The following is a 21,233-nucleotide window of genomic DNA, read 5'->3' as shown; positions in this document are numbered from 1 at the left end:
AATGCTAATCGCCATTCAGGTGCCGGGCTCCTGTTGCCAGGAAACCGTGGCTTCCCATTGGCCGCTGCCGCACCACGTGACGCAGAGCCTTGACGTCACGCCAAGAGGCTGTGGGGCTAAGCAGAGTGTGTACAGCGGCTCGGGAAAAGAGCTTGGTGGAGTTTGGACTGCGAGCACCCGGGAAACTCCAGCTCACCTACCGCACAGCTCTGCTTCCTCTGAAACGTTTACCGTCCTCGCACTATTAATGGACTCCTAAAGAGACTCCTAACGAACCCTCCACAGCAACTTAAAAGCGAGGTAAGCTGTCGCTGATGTTGTGTTCGTCTCTTCCTTCGCAGTTTGCCCGCTTCCTCATACTTTGTTTCCCACCCCCTCCCCAGTTTTCCCTCCCCGCAGCTCAGGTGAGATGACTTTACAGGCTGAAGAAGTGTCCTTGTACCGCTTCCAAAGCGCTTGCTTCCACTTTTATCGCTTGGCTTAAATTATCAAAACAAGCAGCCTTTTTTGCACATGTTTTTCTTCCATAACTTTGCAGTTGCAGAGGTATTTCGTGACGCTAGTAGCGGATAAAGCTTTACCTACATTTCTAATCGGATGAAGGTGCTTCTTCTTGTCCTACGTGAGCCCCTGAGAGGAGGAGTAGGAGAAGAGAGGAAGTGTTCGTTTTCATTCTTTGCACTCTCCATTTCATTGAAGCAGGAGTGAGAACAGGAAGTGAAAAAAGAAGGGAGTCCTGCTACCACACAAGGCTGAGTGAAGCAGGGTATCTCATTTCAACAAATGCACATCAGTTAGCCAGTGGATTAAAGCAGGGCAAGGGTAGCTTTACTGGACTGGTGGTGCTGCTTCAGCTTTGTCAGGTGAGTGGGGAATCTGCTTTCTGCAGAGTTTCTGGTTAAAATGTGGGGTGTCTGGTCAGTGTACTAATAAGCTGTTGGAGGAAGATCCAGAAGGAAAACGCACAAAAAGGAAAACCACTGAGAAATCAGCAGAAAGCGTTTCAAATATTTGCAGGCTGCTGCTTCTCTTATCTGAGAGTCTGTTGCTTTTTGCTTGTGTTTAGTATAGTTACATGCACTGCAGACCACGCGTAAGCCTGCTTGGTCTGCATATACTCTATTCTTGGCACGTCTCTATTAGCTTAAATAACAGAAGTCTTTAGAATAAACAAGCTTAACCTGACAAAAATCATGTTTTGTTTTTTTATAGAACATACATAAAACATCTCACTTTCCCTGAGGTTGAGATAAAGTAATTATTACATTTAATGCAAGTTAAACAAGTACAGATTGATTAATTTGGTTAGCTCGTTACAAAAAAGCTGAATATTTTTGCAGTTTAATACCAATCAGTCATTTCTTGGTGCCCATCATGTGAAGATTTCCTCCCAACATCATGTAGAGTAAATAATTAATATATAAAATATTGACTCTGTTGGTTTCAGATTTCCATGAGACAGACCAGCAGCTAATGTAGGATTAAACTGACTGAAGCTGTATCTCTAAGTAGCTCCTCCACACCTCGGTTGAACTCGTGCAAATTTCTTTCTTTCTTTTTTAAGGCGTCTTTTTGGTTTCATTTTTGGATGTAAACACTGGGGCGCATTACGGTTGAGTTTCCTCTGATGGTTCCAGTGAAGTGGCCACGAGGGGATCAGACAGGGAGGTGGTGTGAGGAGGAAACATTAACGGAAATAAATCCGAGAGCTGCTGAAGTTCAGTGGTCCAGAAGAAATGGGAGAAAGGAGGTTCAGTCGCATGCAAAGAAAACAGAAAACACACTCGCACATGAAACCTCTGGCTTCCAGACTTCTGATTCGATTTTAGTAATTCAACAGCTTGAGCAGCCAATACAGCATAACAAGATAATTGAAAGACCTGTGGAGGGTGGAGTCGAGATAATGGCCCCCTTGGTGTCAAAAGCTTTCAGGATGCTGACAGATGTGTGCTAAATTTGAACAGATGTTCTATTTTCGCCAGCGTGGGTGTCTTCTCAGTTTGTTTTGGGCCAGACTGACCGCGCTAGCAGCCTGGCCTGTAGTTAGGCTTGTCTGAGCAGCAGTCGGCGCCCCTTTGAATTGAATTACACTTTTTTAGAGAGAGTAGACTGGGGGGGGTAAAAGCAAAAGTGAAGGAGAGAGCTGGAGATAACACGTGAGAGAAGAAACAGATTCCGGCCTGTCACACGGACTGTGTTTTGGATAGAAAGCCACATTTCTGGCGTGCTGCGCAGCAGATATCTCTGACTGAGAGGGGTGGGAGTTGTTTAGTCATCCGATAGATTGACATTTCCATCTCTGTAGCCTTTTGTCTTTACAACAGGCTGTTTCAGGGAGAGACTCACATTTAGAGACTCGGTGCAAAAATAAGCCTCCCTCTCATGCAATCAGTGGCATTTTGCTGTGAGTGTGTGATGGCGTTTGTCCGTTCTGCAGCTCTGCCTCCTTTGGAGTTGTTGTCAGAGACGCTTCTTTTTTTCTACTTTTTTTCGTTTTTATCTTGTTCTCATTCGCTCCCTCATAATGTCTTCGGTGTCATGATTGTGGTTTTCTGCAGCACCTTGACGCACAACGCTGTCTCACAATGGGAGCTCATGTGCACTGAATTATGATGAAGTTGTTGCCGTGGGTTTCTCAAATGCAGGATGGATGTGTGTGTTTTGTTTTGTTTTTTATTTCTCTATAGCATTTGGAACAGGGAAGAAGTCATTTTTGACATTAGAGAGCAAAGTGCACATTAAGCATATGTCGAACACCAAAAGGTTAGTCGTGCGAGCATGAAGTTAAAGCTAGAGGAGCAGATGAATTAACTGTCTGTTCTGTATATCCATTAATAAAACTGTGGATATTTTTGAGCTAGGCGCATAAATTTGGTTTTATTTTATTTACTTATTTATTTTCTGGGGATTTACCAATAGATTGGGTGAATATTGGCTCCCTTGTCTAATATGTATCCTTAAAAAAAGGTTATTTCACATCAGTTTTGTGCTTACTGAGTTTTTAAAGATTGTGGCAGAAGGACTTTCTTTTGTTTACATGAACAAATGAGAAAACAAAATGGTTATTTAAAACACCAGCATCATCCCAGACTTTCACAGTCAGAGGCTGGAGCTCCTTCAGAGAGATAATGATGATGTTTTCCCCCCTGATGAAATGACACACAGGTAGTAATAAAGGCATTGTTAGGATAAACACAAACAATAGGGGGTGTTAGAAGACAGAAGTGGCTAACTTTAAAACTTTAAAGCTGTTGCTCACACTGAAGGTTAGTCGCTAGGCTCAGGTTACCCTGGAAACCCTCTGATGTATTTATATATCTTGTAACAAGTCAATCACCAGTATCCTGTCATCGTCAGTGGCTTCATTTATGCGTCTCAGAGTGGAGAAGAGCGTTTCATTATTTTCTTGGAGTTGAATGTTGTTTCAGCATTTTCTGGTTGCCACGTTGCTGCGAATCACTTCCTGTGTGGATGCAGAGCTTCAGTTTTTGTTTTAAGAGTAATTTGAGTTTCTGTCTTGGTTTTAATTTGAAACTATTTGAAACTTTTACATTTTATGCAGCGAGTGATTGTTTTCATGTACTCTGAATCATTTCTCCTTTAATTGTTTAGCTTTAAACAAACAAACAAACAAACAAAAAATGATTAAGGGTCTGCATGTTTTGACCAGTCGTCTATAAATATGCAGTTTGGGATCATGTCACCAAGAAAATCAGGAAGTGATCAAATCTGAGAATCCAAAGCCAGAACATTTCAGCTGAGTAGTCATCGATTCAGCTCTGGATGATGTTTCACATGTAATTGGGTTGATTAAGTTTACCAACCTGCTTTGACTTTAAGTTGTTTCACTTTTCACCTAAACCTTTAGAGTTGTTGTAGTACTAAGTTACTACAACTGAGTTTCACTGTTGGTCTGTGCATCCTGTTTCACCGACAGAAACCCAGTGAAACCTCGTTCACATCCTCAGACTGTGTTGGATAATCAGCAGTCCCACTCTGACCTTACGCTAAATAACACGGCAGATAGAGTTGCTCGGAGACATTCAAGGAGCTGCTAAGGCATGCTGCACCGAACAGGCGTCGTCACTTGTAACGTGAGTGTGTGTGCTCCCAGAGCTATGCCGGGCTGCAGCAGATATCCGATGTGCTTTGAGATGTTCAGGATCATCAGGCATCTGATCGCTGATGGACCGTGGCCAGAAGATGTTTATATTTATGTGTTTTAACCTTCGACATGTGTGAAACCTCACTTTTCCAGCTGCATGAGACTACCTATGATGCTTCAGTGTGTCTTTGTGCTTCATTTCTCCCATAAAAAATGCAGGAGTTTGTCGGCTTTGCACTTCACTCCGCTGGAATAACTCTGAAGTTCATCTATAACTAAAACTTCGCTTGTAAATAAGGCTTTCAAGGCCTTGTTGTTTGCTTTCATACTTCATTTTCATGCACCAAACGTCAGTCAAGTTGAACTCAACAAAGCAAACTGGCAGTGAGGATGAAATGAATTTAATAGAAACAGAAAGGATGTGAGATGAAGAACATTTTAAAGCTGCCAGCTGCTTGAACCTCGTCCAGTATTTCCCTTTCATTTGGAATATGTGTCGCAGCCTCCTCTTGGCACGTCTCCTGCAGAAATAAGACAGTTTATTAGTTCTTTGTTTTGTTTTTTCTCCAAGCAAAATCAGTCACTTCTGCACTATGATTTTTGCCTCATGCTTCATCAACTCACCTGGTAACATCTTTGATCATTTATCCATTAAAGTGGTGGATTTACCTGCTACTTACCATGGACTGCCCTGAATTTTGGAATATGAAAGCGCTTTAAAAACCCCACCAAAAATAACATGGGGACAAAAATCTATGATTTTCAGGTTTGAAGGTCATATTAAAGCCTAGAAGGCGGCATATATAAGAGTTTTAAAGAGTTAGCCACAATCATCTGATCACAAATTCTTTCAAACGCAGATGAAGTGGAAGAAAACTGCAGATAAGCTACTCAAAGACGAAAGAGGCTGGTTGTGACGTCGGTTTGCTGTTGCATAAACCGAGCCTCTGCGGGCGTTCATATGTGTCCTCGTCTAATCTGAGATGGTAAAAGTGTCATTTTTTAAAATCTTATCACAGCTGAGATGAAACAAACTTTTGAATTGGGGGTGGAGATCGGATTGCAGACCCCGTAGGTCTAATAATTGCTTGCTTGTTAGGTCGAGGATAGCCGCCCTCAGCTCTGCAGCGCAGTCACAGATGCATCATATTTCATTATGAATGTGTCATTCATAAACTGCCTATCTGCGATCGTGTCTCTTTTGGCCTATCGCGCTCTCCGTTGACCTCCTCAGCTCTCTGTTCTTGGATTATCTGTTGGACTGTGGGGTTAAGATTTACCTGCAGGATATAAATGGAGCCTTGTGGCTGTTGCGTAAGTGGGCAATAAGATGTTCTGGGACGAATGCCGTGTGGAGGCCCTTTGAGTCAAACAGCACGAATGAGTCAACTGTAGTACAGTGTGAAGAGCTGTCTGCATACTAGGGCTGTGCAATTTATTGGATTTTGTTTTCAAGACTATAAAAAGATAAAACGGGGATTGTGGTGATGCTCAAATCCATCTTTACAGCAGCGGCTTTTGACTTTCTCTAAAAACTAAGCCCGCTTGCTGTCAGACTGATGCATTTTAAGCATGTTAAGATCTATTTTATGCCGAAAAAAAGGTTAAATATGTGCATGGTGCTTCCAGTGAGACAGTCAGTAATCATCTTATAGAATCGTGATCTCAATGCTGACCAATTAAAACCAAATAATTTTGATTGTTGCCACCTGCACAATTAGTTTAGCTTTTTTGTTGTTGTTGTTTTTTTTAAGCTCCTCATATTGTTTTTGCCTGTCATACACACTAATCGGATACAGACTTTAAAACCACAGACAGAAGTGAATAATCTATGCCATGTCCTTATGGGAAACCTTTGACCTGTGACTCTCTGCAGTTTTGCATCGGTTGGTATATTGGAGTTGTTTCATTTTCTAGAAAAAAGAAGCATCCAGAAAAATCATAGGAGGAAATGACTTGTGGTTACATTTCTAGAGGTGCATGTCAGGTCATGGTGTAAGATTTCAGAGGAGCTGGTGGTTACGACATACCGATCTACGTTTATTGTTCAGTTATTAGAAAGTGATCTCCAGATTGATTAGTAACACAAAACAATAACTTCAAGCTGAAATGCTTTGATTACAAGAAGTAAAAACTGTTTATAAGCAACATTAAGTATTGTATCTTGTAAGTATGTAAGTACTGAATCTTGCTTTACTACATGCGGTTGATTTCGGTGTAGTTCTTGGTGGATTTAAAGGTGGATTTTCTCTTCTCTTGGCTTTGATCCTCCTGTTGGTGCCGCTGATGATGTTGGTGCTGCAGGTGTGCAGTTTGTTTGTTGGGCTGGTTTTGGAGTTAAATCTGCCTGGAGGCCCAGCAGGTGTATCCTGTCTTCTGCTAAAGACCTCAAACCCCGACCACTAAAGGTCATGCTGACTGTGTGTGTATCGTCAACGCTGCACTGAAAGAGACAGCCTGTTCTGGAGAGCTTCACTAACACCTGTGCAGGCTGAGGTCAGCGGCTCTATCTCAGGCCCGTTCCCCCCTCCTAGCGTTAGACTAGCGTCACACTCTTGTGCTGACCTTACGAGATGGTTGAGGGAGAGCTCGGCTAAACCGCAAGATCCGTCTACTTGTCAAAGCATTAGTTATGTAACGGTGTCATCGCTGGTCCGCCTGCAGCACCAGGTAAGAGCCTTACCGGTTAATTGCAGTGATCTCACAGAGCTAGAAATAGCGGAGTTCTTAGGGTGACTGGCTGAAGAGATGTTCAGCTTTCGTCCCATCAGTATTTCTTATAAAATACACGCAGACCTTCAACCAAGAGCCTCTCCTCTCGACTGTCTCAGAGGGCTGCATGAACTGTGCATGATAGCGGGAGAGAGCCATCCATGCCTGCATGATAGTGGGAGGGAGAGAGCCATCCATGCCTGCATGATAGTGGGAGAGAGAGAGCCATCCATGCCTGAATCAAAAACACATCATTAATGGCAAACCTGCTGCAGCTAAGCTTTAATTTAAGTTGGATTTAATTAGATCTGATTAACTGAGGGAGACGGGGGTCACAGCAAAAGGTTAATGTAACATTAGCCATGTTTACATGTGCAAAATTTCTTCAATCTCATTAAAGCTCAGGTCAGAACTTCACTGTTTACACGAACCCTAAATAAAATGATCGTGGCCCATCATGACGTGTGTCTACTTGCGAAATAAATCGTTTTGACATCAGAATTTTCTAACCATCCGGAAATAGAAGAAGAAGTTGATGCCTGATATTAAACAAACACCGCTGTTTGGATTTCTCTGGCTAATGTAGCTCCTGCAGTTAAAATTTAGTGCCACAAAGATGGTTTCTAATGTGCTTTCAGATGCTTGTGAGCAAATAATGATGGTAGTAAAGTGGGTTTGTTTGCAGCTGTAACTCCTGTGGTTACCCATAATAGCAGGGTGGTGTTTAAATGGCTTCACACATCATCATAGGAGTAATACTGTGCCTTACTAAATACTTAGAATACCATTATGTGCTTAAATCTGTCATGTAGTTTTATACATATGTTTGAACGAAATAGTTTGTTAGTTTTTTATGAGCGGTAATAAAAAGAAGAGGAAAACATTCGCTCTAATTTGCCTGTGTTTACTTACCAATTAAACTGTAAATCATCTCATCAGTCACAGATTACCATGGAGAGAAAAGAAAAGCTCAGAGGAGATGCAAACTAGACATAGATAAACCTAAAGTTAAGTTTTTATTATATTAATTATTTGGCTCGCAATAAGTGTGCGACACGGCTCTGTGAGACAAATGTGCAAATACAAATTAGACTGGAACAAAGGGGATTGGAGCATTAATTCATAGCCTCAAAGCATGCAAACGGTCTAATTTTTCAGCGCTGCTGTGTCTTCATCAGCCTTTGTGCCATTCAAAGTTTAGTCTGATTGAGCTGCTTTTCGCTGGAAGATGTGGTGAAATCACTGATTTTATGAGTCTGAGAACTCTTTATCATCATCATCATCACTTTATTTCTAAAGCACTTAAAAACCCCAACATAACAACTGACCAAAGTGATGTATAAAAATGAGAGAACCAGATTAAAACAATAAATCAGCTATAAGTTCATTCATAAAAGCTAGTGAATATTTGAAATGGTACAGGTACATACAAAGGGCCAGAGTATAAGACAATGAGAGATGGAACCTGTCTGACCTCCAACAGCAGCTCAATCCACATTTTAGGATCCAAAACTGCAAAGGCTCTGTGTCCTCTGGATTTATAAAATATCTTTGGGACAGTCAAAAGCATCTGGTTAGCTGATCTAAGAGCACACAATGGCGTGTAAAGGTGAAGAAGCTCAGACAAATCAGAAAGGTTCAAGACCATTAAGTTATGTGCTCTCGTTTGCTTGTACCAGTCAAAAGTTGTGCAGCAGCTTTTTGTACCAGCTGTGAGAGGGAGGCCTGGCTGATTCCAATCAAAAGAGAGTTAAAATAATCCAGCCAAGAGGCATGGAGAGAGGCATTGAAATTTGATAGCCACCTCATCTGAAAGATAGACGACTTAACCACAGTGTTGACATATGACTCAAGTTTTATACTTAGATTAGTGATGCTGAATTTTTTTATGTGGGGCCAAAGAAGAAAAGTCAAAGGTAGGGATCCAGCTGGAGCCACTGGATTTAAAAACGATGACCTCAGTCTTTTTTCTGTAAAAATTACGGAAATTCAGCGCTGTCCATCCCCTGATGTCATCGAGACAATCAAGAAAATGCTGAACAGAACCACTATGTTTTAAAGGAAAATAGATTTGACAGTCATCAGCATATAAATGAACACTTTCAAAATGTTATATTCATTCAGGAAGGCCTTCTGCTGGGTGTAAATAGCTTTTTCCTAAGGTTACTTGGAGATCGGCCTAATGTCTTTCAGTGATGAGGATGTACAGATCCTGAACAGGGAGGAACGCTGATTTGAGTTGAGTTGCCAATTTTATCTCTGCTATATCAGTTTATTCTTGTGTGATTATTTCAGCTCTTTAACGGTATGTACGGAAAATTAGGAACGATAAGCACGTTTTTTTGTAGAGTGAAAATAATCTTAAAAGCAACACATAAACATATTTAAACTGTCAACATGCTTTAATCCACCTCTGCTGTTTCCTTTTTTTGTAAAGCCATTAAGGGCAATACAAATTAACCTTCCCCCTCTGGTTTAAAGTAATGGCGAGAGGACGGTATTAGCTGGCTCAGTTCCTCCATATTAATGTTTAAACAGCGAGGCTGGAGGGACACTGTGTGATTAGGACCGCAGCTAAAAGCAAGCAAACTAACAAGCCATCAGTCGTTGTAGGAAGTGCCGTTTTATTCTTTTCTGAGTAATAATGTTTTTTTTGTTTATTTGGGCCCACTCACAGCGATAAACAGGAATGATTGCAGGGTCATTCGTCATGACTACGCAGGACCAAATAATCAAAAAAAATGTACCCGAATCCATCGAGCAATTAAAATGCAGATTTGAGGCTGTGGTGGCACCAGTCAACGCATCAGATAAAGGATGAGTTTATGAATGAAGTGAAGGTGTCAGAAAATGTAGGAGAAAAATAAATGTTCAGAAAGGCAGATAAGCTAAATGCTTATATAAAAGATAAGCTTTCTGTCACAGTCGAACTGAAGGAAAAAACAAAATAAGGAGCAGCTAAACTAGAAGTCAAACTTATCAGAAGTGCAATATATATTTCAGTAACATGCAATACTTTTTCATACCACAGTCAATTCATAAGTTACTGTTTAATACTTGAAAGTACTTTACATATTGTCCCCTTACCTCCTACCTCAGTGTTTATATATTTGTAAACATATCTGAATTTATTTGGCTTTGACTCTAATCTCTGCACAAGATTTGTGTCCACAGTGTATGTGTACAAATGGCAAATAAAATATTTTATCTTCATCTTATCTTTTTAAGCTGAAACTAAACTAAACCAGAGGCTTGGTCACACATACGTAACAGAAGCTGTGTTTTTGTATGTTAGGCATAAAAATGTATTTTGGATGTGATAAGATTTCTTATGAAGATGGATTTTAAATGTGGGGTTCAAAGACACTTGGGGGTCTGGAATTCATAGCCGGAAATGATTTGATGTCATAAAACTGATGGGGGACTGTTTAGACTATTAATGGGTACTACTGGTTATTCGTAACATTGATTGCCTTCAAGTTCAAACTTGGATCATCTATTCACTCTGTTTGCAGTTGTCTTAGCAATCCTGGGTATGCAGAACTTGCTTTTTAGTCCTAAGCTGTAAATACTGTGTTATCTTTTCTTGGACGATAAAATGACTGTAAAGGAATAACTACTTCTTGCAGGGCAACCATCCACTAGGGGGCATGATTCTTTGGGGTTGTACGGAAGTGAACTAACAAAATTAGCCTTTCAGCATCGATGTTTCTAATTTTAGAGATATTGCGCTCTGATTCTTACATGTGAATCAGTAACATGATGTGAGGTTTTTCTTTTTGCTTTAAATGCAGTGAACAAGTGGCGAAATAAGCTGATATGTTTTTTGCAGGCTCAATAATTTATGAACTGACACCCTGAAGGTTTAATTTCATAAACTTTCAGTAACTTTTAGTATTCTGTCTAGGACTATTAAAGCTTACTAGAGGTATGATAATTAACAGACGTGCCTGAAAAAGGAGAACCGTGAAGGTCACCAGACTCAATGCAGGAATCACTGAATGCCCATAGGCTGTATATTAAAGATGGTCAAATTGCCTCAAACCTGCATTCTTTTTTATATCCAGCAGGGGGCTGGAGCAGATTCCACAGAAGTCTGTGGGGAATCAGACCTAATGCTTCAGTGGGAAAGGGTTCAATCGGTATCCTCATCTTGCTTTTTTCACACTCAGTTTCACTTCACCACAAAGACATTGTGACTTCTGCCATACCTCCAGGGGCTGAGCTGAAGGATCAACAGCAGTACAAACATAAACAAGAGCAGCCCACATTACCACTTGGTCCAGCTGTTTTTGCCCTCATGTAACCATACACAGCTAATGTGCTCTGTTACTTGTACAACAAACACTGGTAAAATTCTGTGTAGCACACACAGACTACCAATTTTCTACAAAACCATGCGGTCCACAGCAGGCTGTAGTCTGCTTGTTAAACAAGCAAAAAGCAGCATTCCTTAAAATCTGGTTTAAAAAGAGTTTTAAAAAAAACATATAACGTCATCCTGCAGATACCAGCAGAATCCTGAGCAGTGTAATGTTTAGGGAACGGTGTCCTCAGATTAGTGTGTGTCTTTAATGGGTTTATGAAAGGATAAAGCCCCCCTCTCTGTCCATATATCAGCTATACCCTTCAGCTCCAGACTGTTTGCTTCTGTCTAATTTAAAGGCACAGACTTGTTTCCCTGTCTGTACATCCACCATGCACTCGGAGACCCCCTCCCCTCTGTGTAGTGTTTTGCTCCGGGATAGGTGTGTAAACAGGTGTTAATCTCGGTTTCCCGCTGCCGCAGAATGGGAGTGAACTACTGGTAAAACAGCAGGGAGCTCATCTGAGGTGGTTGCCACACTGTCTGCGCTCATTGTTTACTCTGAGTTAATTAAAGGATTATAGCTGGCTGTTTATGGAACATGTGTGAGTGTGAAATAAAAGAAGACGAAATTGGATTTAAGAAAAACCATTAAAAACACAGACTGTTTAATTCAGGCGCGCATACACTTTCACACTTGCTGCAGGATTATTTGAACTACTGTCACTGCTAAATGAACTGATGAGGGTTAAATCTGTTTCCTGCCTTTTTAAAAAATTGTTCTTTTTTCTGTAGCACAAGTTTGACTTAATCCTACGTTCATTTTTTTTAGCGCTAAGACCTCATGCTGTTTCCACAGTGTGCATGAAGCTCTGTTAATGAATTAATGGATCAGCTAAATGAGCAGAAAACTGTCTACATACATGATGATGATGATTAAGAAACTGAAGACCGTACCTGTATGTTTCACTCAAGAGCTTACAATAGACTAAAGTGTAGTTATTGTGAGGTAATAAGTTCACATGTGTTTATTTGTGCTACATTCTATGAGGTGACAAGTTTCATTGTTAAGATTTGGAGTAAGAAAAAAGGCAAAACCCTGAGTGTAAACGGAGAGGTCCTGGAACTTTATTACCCTTCCTGGAGCAAAGTACCTCCACCGTAATTTGCTTCGACCCGACCTGACATTGCTGATTTTATCTGTCATTATCCTCAGCTAAGCTTTTTACAGCTTCCCTCTTTCTTTAGCCTGAAGAACTCAGCAGCAAGCAAGCAAGCAGTGTGACAAGGGAGGGTGCTAAACATATTAGCGACAGGGGAAGATGATGAACTGTGTCCTCTGTTGAGTTTCCTTTCTGCACCAAATTATTAGTTATGGAGGAGTGCAACATTTGTCACACTGTGTTTATCTTACTTTCCTCAATCAAAATGAAAGAAATGCTGTCAGATGTTTTGATATCAGCTCAATAAGCCATCTCGGCTGCGATTACAGAGGATGTTGATAGCTGTGTCTGCGAATGAGCCTCAGAGTTCATGCAGGAAATGAAAGATGCATCTGCAGAGATGCATGCACAGGCAGAAAGGCATGTTATAGGTGTGGTTGTGCATCTGTCGTAGTGCTACACCATGGGAACATACGATGGTCTTGTGTTGCAGTTGCTTGTGCACAAGACGAAGCTTACGTTTTCCTTTTATCTAGTGTCTTTGCCTTTGTGTTTGTTTGTTTGTGTGTGTGTGTGTGTGTGTGTGTGTGTGAGAGAGATAACATTGCATTTTTCCATTTAATCAGCCACCAAATAAATGAAAAAGATAAGATCACATAAGATAAGAGAGCACGTGCTAGTTCAGCGCCACATAAGTGATTCCCCTGCAGAAAGATAAGACAGAACAGTGGAGAATATAAACAGATTTAATCAGCGACATTAATTTACTCAAAGGCATTAAATATCATTTGTAAATGGTACAAATTATTATTATTATTATTTGTATACTGTTCTTGTCCTTCCTATTTTTCATTCTTCTAAGATATCTTTATTTCCCATTTTCTTCCTGACCCTTGTGCCGCTCTAACATGTGAATTTTCCGGGTGTGGGAGTAGTAAAGTCTGCATCCAAGGGAAAAATTATAAATGCACATTTTACCAAAGTTTGTTTGACATTAGCAGCACGAGTAAATGTGACGTTACGATGCTAGGACATGCCAAAACTCCTTAAGGGATAGGTTTACCTTTTTTTGCTCTCATCATGCTCATTTCTGGCTGCAGCATGCACTGATAAACACAGAGGGAGACAAGCATTTAGCAGATAGTATTGGACTTTGTTTATCAGCTGATGGCAAACTCGACTCAGCGAATGAAGCTGTTGTTCTGTGGGTGATGAATGTATATTGAGCTATTCACTCACTTGTATGACAGTGCAAAACCATTTTTCGGCTGTAATGTGTGGATTTATTGCCTTGCCTAAAAATAAAAGCTTGTGATGAATGGTTTTATGTAAATATGAGATATTTATGCGGAAAGTTAAAGTGTGAAAATGCATTAAGCGCTTTTATTCCCATTTATATCCTCTTCCCGCCTCCCGTCTTAGTAAGCCTCGAGGTCACTGCAGATGATTTTCTAACAACCTTTTAATGTCTCCTGTTTTCCGCTGTCAGCAGTCTAAAGCATCGCTGCCCTCACACCGACCACAGCCTCAACGCAAGCAGTGACCATGGGTAAACAGAACAGCAAGCTCCGTCCCGACGTCATGCAAGACCTGGTGGAGAACACGGACTTCACCGAGCACGAGATCACCGAGTGGTACAAGGGCTTCCTGCGGGACTGCCCCAGTGGCTCTCTGTCCATGGAGGAGTTCAAGAAGATCTACGCCAACTTCTTCCCTTACGGCGACGCCTCAAAGTTTGCTGAGCACGTCTTCCGCACATTTGATGCCAACGGAGACGGGACTATAGACTTCAGGGAGTTCATCATCGCCCTGAGCGTGACCTCACGTGGTCGGCTGGACCAGAAACTGAAGTGGGCGTTCAGTATGTACGACCTGGACGGAAATGGGTACATAAGCAAGGCCGAGATGCTCGAGATCGTAACGGTGGGTCCTGCTTTGTTTTTTTGTTCCTTTCTAAATTTATTTCCCTCCATCTTTCTGCTTCTCTAGCTTTATGTACCCCTCAGTCTTTTTAGAGGGAGCTGCATGCCATCATGCTCTCCTGCTCATAAAACTAGTCCTGCAGTGGAGCAATATTTTGCTCAGCCATCCATACCAGCTGCTGCATCATATCTGCTTTTGTGCTCTGAACCATTTCACTGCCCACAGCGGGGAAAGCAACGATGTGTAATTTAAGAAACCAGCAGTTCCTCTCTGCTTCCCTAAATAAGACTCGGCTGCGATGTGTGGTCCACCTTCTGATTGTCATATTGGCTCAACTCTACTTGGGACAGCTGCGCACTTCCCCATCGTTACTGTACAGGAAACAGGCTCCTCGCCTTATTGGACGAATGCTTCAGACGTCAGTCGGAGCATCACGCACGCTCTCACACAACCCAGCAATCCTGTACACATGTTGTTACATCACACGTTGCGGTGCTAAATTGAGCCGAGCACCAAAGAAGGTGTAATCCCATTCTCCAAAGTCGGTGTTGTTTATTTAAAGCGTGTGCGTAAGGTGAGATGGAGCCTATATCTGGAGGTGATCCGATACATTAGCTGTTACCTGGTACCAGGTTCTGCCACCTCATGGCAGACCCTAAAATTCGGGCTGAGTGGGTACTAGTGGAAAAGAAGTAGCTTATGAGACGATGAAAGTAATCAGCATCTAATTTTCAGTTGCAATGCTGACAAATTCCTCATGATAACAACAAATGTTTCACTTGTTCTCCCATTAAAATCATCCCATACAAAGATGCAGGAATGAAAGGAAGGTGGGGAACCCCCCCCCCCCCCCCCCCCACAACCCTTCAGATTTAACAAAATCTGAATTAACAAAAGTGATTTTCATATTTATTTATTTTTTACTTTTTTTCTTCTGCTCCATATATTTAACAAAACCTAAAACAATAATGTCAAAGAGTCTTTTTCTTCTTCTTTTTTTTACATGAACGCTTTTTGTTTATTTCTCTGCGGTGAAATCAGGCAGCAAAGAGTGAAAAATAAATGAAAGGACCACTCTATCTTGCTTCTTCCCTGCAGAGATAAGTTGATCAATGGGTCACTAAGATGATCTTTTTTTGTGCACTTTGCAGTTGTGCTTAATGGACTCTAAAAGTTTTCCACTGAGATATCATCTGTTTGTAATGCATTACAGCCACTCTTAGAAAGTCTGAACCTGCATAAAAGGACATTAAGGTTATTTTGTTGCTCAGTGCACGAAACAGCTTTTTATTTTTCCCTCAAAATGTACATACTGAAACTGTTTTTTTTCCCCATCTGTCTTCAGGCCATTTACAAGATGGTTTCCTCTGTGATGAAGATGCCTGAGGACGAATCCACACCTGAGAAACGCACAGATAAGATTTTCAGGCAGATGGACACAAATAGAGATGGTGAGGCCTCCTTATTATCTGTTCTTATTATTTCCATATATTAATGTCAGCAAAGGATGCTCATGTTCAACATTGCAGTTTTCAAATACAAAGCTCAGCATGAGTATGTATAAGCTCTGGTAGTGGAGAGAGGACATTAAGTTTAATCAAAAGCAAGCACTTTATTGGCTGTTTGTAGTCCAAAAACTACACTAAGTAAAGAAAATCAGGAATCCAGCAGTGCGTAGGGAGAAAACACAGAAAACATGGACAACATCAATAGATGATCTGCAAGGAAAATGGGACTGTTTATACACTGAGAGCTGATGGGGAATGAAACGAAGGTGAAGGCAATCAAGACGATTGTAAAGGCAGGAAGTAAAAAGGTCGAAAGCCAAGGGGTTTAAAAAAGGTGAAACTGCACTGCTATAAGGAGGCAAACTCTAAATAAGATCTAAAGAGGAAGAAGAGCCACAGGGTTGAACAGAGGGAACTTAAAAACCCAGGAAGAGGAATTCAAAATGGGAAGTGAAACCAAATAAAAACCAAGAATTCAAAACTGACACCAGACCACTAAAACTCCATAAATTCAATAAGAAGTAAAGCCTCGTCCAGACAGGAAGTGATTCCTTCATCGCCTATCGCTTTGAAGCCAACAGAGATTCCAGACTCCAGTTGCCACGGTAACCCTGCAACCTATGCATTACCTTGCAATTGCTTATAATCTCTGCCGCCATGGGTAGACGCTTGTATCGCTCACCTTGTAGTTGAGAAAAGTTCATCTTAGGATCCGCCCACTTTGCATCGCCATTTAGTAATTATAAATGATTTCCTGTGTGGACGCAGCTTCACGATCACATTTACAAGTATGGAAACCCTCAACCTGACAGTAGCAACCACAAAAAAACTAGCAGGGCTTAAACAGCAGTGAAACTAAAGAGAAATCACGACTTAATAATAACATTAACGGTGATGTTAATAATAAAAGCAAACAAAAAAGCTCAAAATCCACACAAAACCCTGGAATCATGACAGGATCTCCCTACAATGAGATCAGTCAGCTATGACTGTGTCTACAGCAGCCCCACCCGCCTTCTGTTCAAACCTTCTGTTTGCACGGGTTGTCTTATAAAGAGAGCCCGGTTACGACACCACCCTACACACACAACGCACATCTAAATTTTGAAGGTGCTCTTCAAATTTAGAGGAAACTGTTTCACTGGCAGCAGCAGCAGTTATCAGTCTTTTTAACTGCTTTGTTTTAAATTGCGTCATTACAGGAGAGGAGGCCTGTTACTTCATGGCTCACTGCTTTTTCCAATTTTTTTTTTCAGTTTTATTGCAGCTACATTTTAAGCACAAATCCATTTTCTTGATTTTTCTGTGTCTGTCCTTAAAAACTGGCTTCCCACTCACAGTTGGTGCGGTTGTGCTTGTTGTCTCTTCCTCCTCCTTCTGCCAGCTTTTGCAGCAGTTCATGCGTTATAAAAAAAGAGCTGAAAAAAATAGTGAATATATGTGTTTATTGAAGCTGGTTTTTAAAATTGAACTATTCATATTGCAGCAGATGAGCACCTGTTAAACTCATTTATGTCTCTCACAGGTAAACTGTCCCTGGAGGAGTTCGTCGAGGGAGCGAAGAATGATCCCTCCATTGTCCGACTGCTTCAGTGTGATCCCAGCAGTGCTGGACAGTAAAACAAAAAAAAGGACTTTTTCCACTGCAGTTTAATAGATTTAACACATTTTCAAAATCTCTCCCATCTGACACACCTGAGATTTTTCTTTTCCACATGGGGATACCTCGAGCTTTAGAGGCACATGAACGCAAACAGACACAGATTAACATGCACATGCTACAAATAGTATATAATCTTTCAGACTCCTACATGCACACACGGCTCATGCGCCTCTACGCCTGGTCAAAAACTCCAGACAAACACATGTGGGTGATCTCACATAAGGTACAGATGTAAGTCAAAAGAACTGAAATCCCATCAAAGACTTGTGAAACGCAGAGTGAAAGCTGTGCTTTCTGTCTGAGAGGACGGCCAGCGAGGATAATTCAGCACATTTGTGAGGTACTCTGAGCCAAATCAAGTTTTGGCTGTTTGTTTTCCTCCCCTTTGTTGTTATTGAAAGCATTATTCCTGATGTAAAGGGAGTCATGCTGGCTTTGTTCTGTGTGACTGACTGGGTGGTTCTTTAAGTATTGCAGTGTAAATCCATGTCAACACTGGAAAAAATGAAGTAAGTAAGTGTGGGACTTAAAGCGTTCTGAGCTTACAGTAGACTGAAGATCTGGGAATTGTAGTTTCTAACCAAAGAGTAATTGTAGATGGGGATGAAAGATGATTTTTTTTTTTTGTTTGTTTTGTTTATTTTTGTCTTTTGTTTTAATTTTTTTGTACATTTTGGAGGAATGTTACATGGAACCAAAACTGACTCAGATGTCTAAATGAAGGGGAATATCGTGACTACAGATTACAACCATCTGCTTCTTTGAAAGTGACTTTTCATGCCAAGTTCTGTATCCACACCCACACATACAGTATGTACACACATTAATTTTAACTACAAATACACGAACTTGGCATATGCATAGAAACCGAGCTGTGATTCTCCTTCAACTATGGTTCAACAAGTATATAATTTGAAAAACAAAGATAGATGTTATATGAATATATATAGTACGTACTTATATATTCTTTTACTCTGTGGTAACATTGTAGCAATTCGCTGCAATGGAAGAGATTCATTTTAAAATGTTGACATATAAATTATTGGAATGTGATGATGAACATTTTATTTTCTTTTACTTGACAAACATGATGTGGAAGAAAGTTGTACAGTATATTCACTCATATTTATGCTAGAGATGTTAAAAAAAAAGGAGAGGACCACACATATTGCTATGCATTCAGCTTTGAATATCATCTGCTGCATTTAAAAACTTTTAAAAGTCTCCTACACTGACGTAAGATAATAAAATGCCGGCAGTTAAGTTTTTCCACTTCTGAGCGTCAATGTTTAAATTCCAATGTAATCTTACATTTTTGCGCAAATGTGACGTCGTGTCCTGAACGTGCACTTTTTGTCTCACGTGCAAAAAATAAAAAAACAATCAATCAATTGCAAATTGATGCTGTGACAGATGTAAATGATAACGGTTGCTTAACTGACAGGTCGATGCACTGACGTTACCGTACATTACCACCTTTATTTGTAAAGCACTTTAAAACGACCACAATGGACCAAAGTGCTGTACAGAAGAATAAATAATACATAGTAAAGAAGTACAACACACTAGCTCACATGAGGTATAAAATACACATTAAAAATACAAGTGAAATTAATAAAACACACAAAACATTAAAAGTAAAACAGCCATACAATAATGCAGATGAAACAAGGGTGAAATAAAGTCAGCATCTCTCAAGCAAAAGGTTTTTTAGGATTTAAAGCTGAACATGATGTAAAGGAAGTCTTCTTGTCTGGATAAATGTGATATTGAGGTGGAAAAGTAATAATAATTTGGTTAACACTTTTAACATTTCAATGAGGCAATTGGTACTACAGTCTCACATGTCATTTCAATAGCATCTTGTGGTCAAGTGCCAAATGTAGAGGAATTTTAAAAAAGGAAAAGAAAAAAACACAGTATTGTATCTGTTTATACTGTACAGCTGTGACCTGTCGAACAAAAAAAAAATAAAATCCAAAAAACTGTCATTTTGTAGATTTTGTATTGTTAACTTGCAAAATGTGTTCTGTGTAGGATGTCCATTTTGTTATTAAAATAAAGACAAAATGGGGAAAAAAGGCTTATTGTTTTTTCACTGTCCTTAATGAATATTTAATTTGAAGGCACACTATTAAGGAAGTTGACTGGAAAAATGTCTACGTCCATTAATTGTTTTGTAATTTTCTCTGCAGGCACCTCCATATGGGTTATATTTGTGATGTTATGAGAGCTACAAATACATATTTCTCCACAGGATTAATTAGTTATATTTGTGGCCTTTTGACTCCTCATGCCATAGCAGTCTAATAATCCTCAACAGATTATATACAAGGCTTAAAAAAAGTGGAAAACAATAATGCTGGATATCTGTACTCATATGGTCTGGGTAATGTGTTAGGAACTAAAGGATGCCATATTGTTTGATGGAAATGGAAATGACTAACCCACAGTGGGCCCCCATGTGGTTGTGTGCGTGCCTGACAATGTTGGGGCATGCTACTAATGAGTTGATGGATGATGAGAGATATCCTCCCACATCTGGATCAGGGCATTACTGAGCTCCTGGACAGTCTGAGGGGCAACCTGGTGTTGTCGGATGGACCAAAAAAATAATGTCCCAGAGGTGTTCAGTTGGATTTAGGTCAGGCAGCCTTGGGGGCCAATCAGTGTATCAATTCCCTTATCCTCCAGGAACTACCTGGATACCCTCTCCACATGAGCCCGGGCATGATACCAGTCCTGCTAATGGGTTAAGGACCTTCTAAGGTCCTTTTCAGCTCTCCTAGAGCAACCGCCTGTCTCCTGGAATTTCCTCCATGCTCTTGAGACTAACTTTTTCTAGAGGACTGCCGGTGCAGCCTTTGGTAGGGTCCAGGTATGGCCTCATGCTACTACTAGTAACACAGATCCTAGCCAAATACAAAGCTAGTAAAAACAAACAAACAAAAAAACAACAACAACAGAAAAGATGAGGAATGACAAAAATGGCCTCCATTTGTAAAACCACTCCTGTTTTGGAGGTTTGAACAGAGGGCCCTTTATCATGTTTCCACTGTATGCAATATTTATTGGTGATGTAAAATGGGGAAACAGAATGACTCCAACCAATTTATTAGTTTTAGTGTGTGGTTTGTGTTTAGTGCTAATTGGTAAAGGCTAACATGGTGATATGCTATGAGAAAATGGCATGCTAGCATACCTGATAGGTGCCAATACTAATGCCAAAATGAAATAATTAATAGAAATTACAATGCATCATGAAATAAACTGTCACTGCAATTCATCAACAGACCCTAACATGCTGGTACCCTGCACAGCAAGGTAAACAGATCCCAAATAAAAGACTAAAGCAGAGGACATCAGGTAGCCAGTTATCCCAGAATGCATTCTGAATTAAATCACAATGGTGGCAGAAAGTACTACAAACTATATGTGATTTTTTTTGTCTTTCTATGTTACCAAATATACTTTCACGATTTGTTTTTAGGTGACAATGTAGTGGTGTGACCTTCAAATATCTCTTGGAATTGTCAAGCTAGCCATTTGCAAAAGTGCTCTGATATTTATGGAGATGCAAAGTCTTGCTGGCCTAACAGCCACCTTGCCTTGCCAACATTCGGCTGCCCAGGCGGTTGGAACTAACAATACTCACCAAGAACAGCCTGGTCCCGGCACACTGTGTTCAAGACCCCATTCACTGTAAGGACTTCTGTTAAACTGAAAGCATATTCATGAAAACTGTTCACCAAATCACAGCAAGATCTTGAATAGCTTCTTAGCTGTTATGAAACTGCAATGAAACTCAGTTACATTTGGAGCCTCTCTGAGAACAAAAGTTGAACTAAATATT

At 40.5% G+C, this 21,233-nt stretch overlaps 1 protein-coding gene and 1 long non-coding RNA gene across 7 annotated transcripts; one reads left to right on the top strand and one right to left on the bottom strand.

Moving 5' to 3' along the window:
• Window positions 1-80: 80 nt before the first annotated feature.
• LOC109194192 (neurocalcin-delta B) lies at window positions 81-19,462 on the top strand. 6 transcript variants are annotated; one of them, XM_005478466.4, is made up of 5 exons: window positions 81-300; window positions 384-404; window positions 13,779-14,209; window positions 15,555-15,660; window positions 17,243-19,462. In XM_005478466.4, the coding sequence occupies exons 3-5, from the start codon at window positions 13,832-13,834 to the stop codon at window positions 17,335-17,337; spliced, it is 579 nt and encodes a 192-aa protein (XP_005478523.1). In that variant the 5' UTR covers window positions 81-300; window positions 384-404; window positions 13,779-13,831; the 3' UTR covers window positions 17,338-19,462. The 6 variants fall into 6 exon arrangements, with proteins under 6 accessions (XP_005478523.1, XP_005478521.1, XP_005478517.1 ...); XM_005478464.4 differs by having other exon boundaries at window positions 13,776-14,209; XM_005478460.4 differs by lacking the exon at window positions 384-404.
• Window positions 15,667-21,183, bottom strand: LOC106098145 (uncharacterized). Its single transcript, XR_001224279.3, has 3 exons — window positions 21,036-21,183; window positions 17,215-17,326; window positions 15,667-17,135 (listed from the first exon to the last, which is right to left on the bottom strand). It is a non-coding gene; the product is annotated as an uncharacterized LOC106098145 (long non-coding RNA).
• Between the last annotated feature and the right edge of the window lie 50 nt (window positions 21,184-21,233).

This window comes from Oreochromis niloticus, linkage group LG22, assembly GCF_001858045.2.
Source record: "Oreochromis niloticus isolate F11D_XX linkage group LG22, O_niloticus_UMD_NMBU, whole genome shotgun sequence".
Lineage (NCBI taxonomy): Eukaryota > Metazoa > Chordata > Actinopteri > Cichliformes > Cichlidae > Oreochromis > Oreochromis niloticus.
Note: the sequence above shows the minus strand (reverse complement) of the source record. Positions and strands in the feature narration are given on the sequence as shown.